The sequence below is a fragment of the Camellia sinensis genome, chromosome 12 (assembly GCF_055761805.1).
Source record: "Camellia sinensis isolate YWXY chromosome 12, ASM5576180v1, whole genome shotgun sequence".
Classification (NCBI taxonomy): Eukaryota; Viridiplantae; Streptophyta; class Magnoliopsida; order Ericales; family Theaceae; genus Camellia; species Camellia sinensis.
The window spans coordinates 102587498-102594139 of record NC_138972.1 but is presented as its reverse complement, the minus strand read 5'-3'; the positions used below and the strand labels follow the sequence as shown (position 1 = coordinate 102594139).

The 6642-nt window shown below is 31.7% G+C and overlaps 1 protein-coding gene across 1 annotated transcript; it reads left to right on the top strand.

The window, feature by feature from the left end:
• The first annotated feature begins 755 nt into the window (after positions 1-755).
• On the top strand, positions 756-6027 carry LOC145803781 (uncharacterized). The gene is made up of 4 exons (XM_082897124.1): positions 756-977; positions 1066-1109; positions 5123-5243; positions 5998-6027. The coding sequence occupies exons 1-4, from the start codon at positions 771-773 to the stop codon at positions 6025-6027; spliced, it is 402 nt and encodes a 133-aa protein (XP_082753250.1). The 5' UTR covers positions 756-770.
• Positions 6028-6642: the final 615 nt, after the last annotated feature.

The following is a 6642-nucleotide window of genomic DNA, read 5'->3' as shown; positions in this document are numbered from 1 at the left end:
AGTGTTGAAGTGAAAAGTAAAAAATGAGAAAATAAAAAGGAGACTTACTATTTGCAGTAGGTATGTGAAAAGTTAAAAAGAGTGTGTGTATTGGAGAAGTTAAAAAGACTTGGAAGAATTTAATAGGTGCTAATTTTTTTTTTAAAAAAAATAAAGAAATTAAGAAATTAAGGTTCAGATATTGGAACTCCCACAAAACTTGTAGGTTAGAGATAGATATAAATAAATAGATAGATATAGATATAAATATTTATATTTGTTTTAAATTTTCTTAATATACAAATTATTTGTTTTTGGAAAAGGTAATGCAGTAATTATGAGAGAAGTCAAAAGGTCTAAATAGATAGATACAGATATAGATATTTATATTTGTTTTAATTTTTTTTTAATATGCAAATTATTTGTTTTGGAAAAGGTACTGCAGTTATTATAAGAGAAGTTAAAAAGTCTTGTGGGTTGAGAGAAGTTAATAAATGTTAAGGTTAATTTTTTTTTTAAAAAAACAAAAAATTAGAAAATTAGGATTGACATATTGAAACTCCCACAGGCCTTGGGGGTTAAAAAACCCATTTTTCTTAATATATAGTATAGATATATATAGATATATATCTATATAATAAAGCAGAAAAGATTTTGAAAATGTGTTAGACACAATTGTCCCACTAGGACATTTCAAAGGTCAGGATTCATTTGTGTATTCACATGGATGGCTCAGATAACCCCCTTAATTTTATATCAATCCTAAATATATACATTACCGCCCAAACATTATGCCTCCTCCTTACCCACGTCTCCCCCACCCTTCTATCTTTATCTCTCTGATCTCCAGCCAAATCACGTCTCCCCTCCATCCCTCTTTATCTCTCTCTCTCTCTCCCTGTTCTTCTTCTTCCCGAAACTGCTCTCCTTCAACCACAGATTCGGTTTCGTCTCCATCCCTATATTCGGTTCCGTCTAGCTGTGCTTCAACCGCTCAGGTATGGCAATCTCTATCACAACTGTTCTTCTCACCCTTTAGAATCAGAATCACAATAGTTCTGAATCTTTTTATTTTCATCATTTCAGATTTCTGAGGTTACGATTTCAGAGGTTGCGATTTCATCGCTCAGGTATGGCAATCTCTATCACAACTGTTACTCTTTTTATATGAACATTGTTCATGGTTCTGATCATAGTTCAGAGGTTGCGATTTCATAGTTCTGAGGTTGCGATTTTAGAGGTTGCGATTTCATAGTTCTGAATCTTTTTATTTTCATCATTTGAAATTTCAGAGGTTAATCCCCAACCCATTTCAGTCCAGGGCTTCACACCCATTAAGTGTTTGTTTGAATGGGTCTGAGAGGGTGTTCCATTTTTTAACTGAATGGATATGGGTTCATTTATTGCTTATTTTTTGCTTGAATCTGAATTTTTGGTGGGTTTGGTTGTAAAGTTGCAATTCATAATATTCTTTTGCTTAAATCTGAATTTTTTGTGGGTTTTGTTTGGTTGGGTTGATTTTTCACTGAGTTTTGAATTTGGATATTTTTTATCTGTAATCAGTTGAATTCTGTACCCATCCCAATACAATTCTTGCTGGATTTTTCTTTAATTTTGTATCTGTAATCATTACTCATCCTTCAAAATGTTTGGGATTTTTGAAATCACCTGCCAATAAGGTTTCTAAGCAAAATTCAGTTGATAGTTCTGATTAATTCTTGCTTCGGTTCTTGCTTTCAGATTTTCTGATTATCTGAAAATCACCAAGTCGACCATTTTTTTTTGTGGGTTTGGTTGTAAAGTTGCAATTCATAAAGATTTGTTTAGCCAACCCAAATTACACAGGATACTATGTTAAATAGGGTTTTGGACAAATAACAAGAGAGCTCATATGTCACGCCCCACTTTTTATTACTCAAAGTATTACCAATTTCATTTACTTAATTCCATTTCAGAGATAACATGCGGAAATAAACTCTTATATTCAACTTGTAGAAGTGAATAACATTGCTCTCATTCGTATGCAAGTAAATACAACATGAGAACACTAAATAAATTGCCCTTGGGCTTACATCATTAAAAAGTCAAGAAGAAGGGTATAACCCTTTTTACATAAATGGCATTCCGCCAACACAAAAGAGGCCCCGTGGCCAACAAATAAAAAGATCCAACCTTGTAGAACATCCTGGCTATCACCTGAAAAAGATTCAACAACGTGGGATGAACATATAGTCCAGTAGGGATCTCAACATGATCTCCAACAATAACAACTTACAGATAGCTATGATCATGAATGTTCATTCTCTTACTAGAATAGTAATGTGGCAGTTTATACAAAATATACATAAGTATGAACTTTTCGAAAACAGCCATTTCATTCGACGCTATAAGCGGTTCACCTTTTTTTTTCCTTTTTATTACCCATTTTTCCAAACTTTCATGACTATAACAGTTTTAGATAACAACAATTTTACCAAGCCCATTACTCTTCCCCCATTTTCCGTACTTACAACAAAATGACCTTTTTGAAAACATGTTCACAAATACCCCATTTTCCTTCACACTTTCCAAAATCTCAAAATGGCATTTTGGTTTGTTCCCAATACATTCATATCAATACATGCATGTCTTAAATAAAAGGGAAATAACAAATCATCAACATGTATATAATCCACAAATGAGGCAGCTCGGCCTTTCAAAACTGTAACCATCGCAACCCATAACATACTTAGATACATTGACGATAACAATTAAAACTCTGCTCTACCGGCTATATGCACAGTAAGCTAAGGATACGCCAAGCGATAAGCGAGATAATAACTCATTTTAAACATTTCATACCTCATAATAGATACACATTTTAGTACTGTATCAATCTCAGATAAAAACACTTCCATACTTCACAAATGATACACATTTTAGTGTTGTATCAATAACATGTAAAAACACTTCCAATAACAATAAGCACACATATAGTGGTGCTAATGGAGTCCATCCCCTATCTCCTCCCAAACAAAATCCGGTTTAGAGGTCCATCCCCTATCTTCCCCTAAACCGTTGAGTAACCAAAACACTTCTATACTTCACAAATGATACACATTTTAGTGTTGTATCAATATCAAACAGTTTCCGGTTTAGAGGTCCATCCCCTATCTTCCCCTAAACCGTGGAGTACATCCCCTATCTCCTCCCACACAACACAATGTATATAAACAATTATCATATACAAATTCCTCAATACAACAAAGCATCAATAACAAGTGTAATACATACACATAAACTATTCAATAATGTTTAACCAACACAAGTGTAACGCATACATCACAATTCAACACAGCAATGTCATCCTCCACCGATGACCAAGGACAAAACCTCTAGATGCATGTATTCAGTACACCTAATAAAAGAGACTCAATTCTCAAGCAATCCTTAAACCCAACAACGACACTAGTACGATAGGTAAAGATAAAACCCCCAAATGTGTGTATTCAACACTCATGATACAATAGTTTAATTCTCAAATTTATTTTCTGAGACTCACATTGAGTTAACATTTCATTTACCATTGTCAAGATCAACTTTCATAATTTTTCAAGTCAACATGTTCCATCACTTATTCCAAAAACACTTTTCCCTTTTTACAAAACCAATTTCATTCTTTTCATTTTACAAAATCAATTCCATGGATAATAAGCCATAACCCAACTTGATTCAATACGTTCATTTCAAAATAACTCCAATACCATAATTAATCCTTTAACTGTTAACACCTTCTACACAACTCATATTAACAATAGAAATTTACCAACATTGTTCAACCATAAACCCTTTTTATTTTACCAAATCAAAATATAATTTAGGGCTTTCTCTTCTTTCAATAATAACATGCTAATTTTATTCTCTAATTAGTCCAAACCACAGTCAATGATAACAAAACCATTCTCAAACAACCAACCCTAGGTTCCCCTCATGATTTTAAAACAAATCCAAAACGGATATGATTTTCATGCAATACAAAATTACCACATGTCTATCTATAGACGGAGTATTGAAAAAGAACAAAGAAATCCCTACCTCAAATGGAGAAGATGAAGGCCAAAAACCAAAGTGCTCCAAATCGCCAAACTTTCAGATTAAAAAGAAGATCAAGGGAAGCTCCACACTCAATACAAAGGAACTAGGGTAGAAGATCACTAGAACTAGATGTATTTATAGAGAGAAGATGTAGTCTAAAGAGAGAAACTCTCAAGTTATTCATTCAATGAACTTTATTAAATTGATTAATGTATCTCATACATTCATAATACATAATGCATCTTCTATATTAATAAATTCATTAGATAGATTAATGTATCCTACATATTCATAATAGAAACATAATGCATCTCTAAGATTCATTCATAATAAATCCATCACATTCAATGTATTAGCATTAGTCTTCTATACATTGTATAAATAGGTATTAATGATTAGTCACCATCTAATTGATGTACATGTATCTTACTAATGAGATGAATCTAGTATAATCATGCAAAATCTTTGAAAAGTTGTCATATATTACAATTAAACAATGAAGGTAAAATCGGGATCGCTATATCATATATTTCTTAGTCTGTCTGTTATTGGTACAATTGACGTGGTGTAGACCTTGCCCTCTATTTCTTTCCATAAGGACATCTTATTCTGAAGGTTGAAGAAACCATCAGCGGTAAAACTCAGTACATGTGTGCATGTAGGTGAGTATTTTAATGAAGCAACTATGCTGTTAAATAACCAGCATGACTCTGTGTGCTGCAATTGCTAATCAAAGAACAAACAAATTGTTTTCTCACTTTTGATAATGCCTTCCAGCCCTAAATCTGGATATTACAACATCTCACAGTCAGCTTCCACCAGAAAATAAAGAATCCATAATTTAATAAAATTACAGTCAATTAATATAACAATATCTTATATATTGCTGCACCTCAAGTTTTGGCCTGGGTTTGAAAGGAGAATATAGCATGCATAGCAGTGAGAAAATGACTGCTTTAGTATGTGTTACAACTTAATAATGGGAGTCAAATTCATTGTTCAAAACAAGAATAATAGCATATTTCAGTTGATAGTTCTGATTAATTCTTGCTTCGGTTCTTGCTTTTAGATTTTCTGATTATCTGAAAATCACCAAGTCGACCATTTTTTTCTTGAAAGGCTTGCGGAGATACCAGAAAACAGAGTTTCTGCAAAGCATTACGGTTAATTTTCAGGTTAAATTCTTTCAGGTTAAATTCTAATTGCGAACATATAAACTTCTAATACTTCGTTTTCCAAATTTTCCACATTTCGCAGTAGCTTGATTTGTAAGATTGATGATGATTGAGATTGAATCATACAAGGGTCTAATGATTGCAGTTGGCAATGCTACATCTGTTTCAATACTAATGGTAGCAATGTTGAAGTGAAAATCGTAAGCAATCACATGACCGTTAAATGGTTATCATTCATCACATAAACACCAACCTCAACCTGCAATAATAGTAAGTCATACCCACCCAAAAAAATAATAATAAAAAACATTGAATAGTGTTGTACTATGCCAAGTATTTTATAATTTAAAAAAAAAAAAACAATAAAACAACAACAACCACCTTAATGTCATCTGGTATAGCATTTGTATCAATAGGTGATCTTAGGAGAGTTGCAGAAGTTAAAATGGTACTGATGAATGTTCCATTACATCCTCGCATTCTATTATAGTCCCAGAACATGCAAACATCATCTTCCCACCTAGACATTGAAATAAATAAGCAAAGTCTCTACCTCTGTGTACAGCATTTGTATAAACATGAAAGCACATGCAAGAATGAAAACTTTTATTGTCAATTAGTAGAGTGTAGTCTATTAAATATATTTTTTGAAATTGTAGAGTGTAGTCTATTAAATATATTTTTATAATTGCATTTTAATCTTAAATTTAAATAGTGTTGCAATTACAATTATATTATAATCCTAACATTATTTACATCGTGCCTTCAGGCACGGGCATACGCTAGTATATATATATAGATAGATAGATAGATAGATTTATTAGACTATAATTATCACGGTTGATGTATTTTTTGGGGGGTATTAATTACATTTTACATTCATATAATTTGATTCAAATTTCATTTTAATTCTTATAGTTTTAATTTGAATAATTTGGTCCTGACACTTTAGATCTACTTTTAATTTGGTCATTCTATCTAAATTTTTGTTAATTTCTACGTGTCACTTTCAAAAATTAGCAAGTGTTCCAAAATTATTAATTTTACCTTCCAATTTAGAACCAAATTGAAAATTTAGAAACAAGTGTTCTAAAATATAAATTTTAACTTCTAATTGAGACAGAAGAACCAAATTAAAACTATACTTAAAATATAGGAATCAAATTATTCATAACAATGTTGCGCATTTAATAAAAATCCAAACGTAAAATATTTAGTTTTATTGTAGATTTTGGTAGTATGGGTCGTATGGCTCTACACATTTTTCTAGTACTTTTTATGAATACCTAATTCGTTTTAAATTAAAGAGAGAGATAAATTAAATTAATCTCAATTGATATATTTCTCCGTGTGCCTAAATTAGATTGAAATGTTCAACACGACCTTTTAATTCAACGTGAATGGTATATTTCGA

Excerpts from the sequence above, each read along its gene's own strand:
- LOC145803781 (XM_082897124.1), top strand. The coding sequence starts at position 771 with ATGCCTCCTCCTTACCCACGTCTCCCCCACCCTTCTATCTTTATCTCT. Across the intron at positions 1,110-5,122 it reads GTTGCGATTTCATCGCTCAG|ATTTTCTGATTATCTGAAAA; the intron begins GTATGGCAATCT and ends TCTTGCTTTTAG. Across the intron at positions 5,244-5,997 it reads TTCAGGTTAAATTCTTTCAG|GCACGGGCATACGCTAGTAT; the intron begins GTTAAATTCTAA and ends TCGTGCCTTCAG.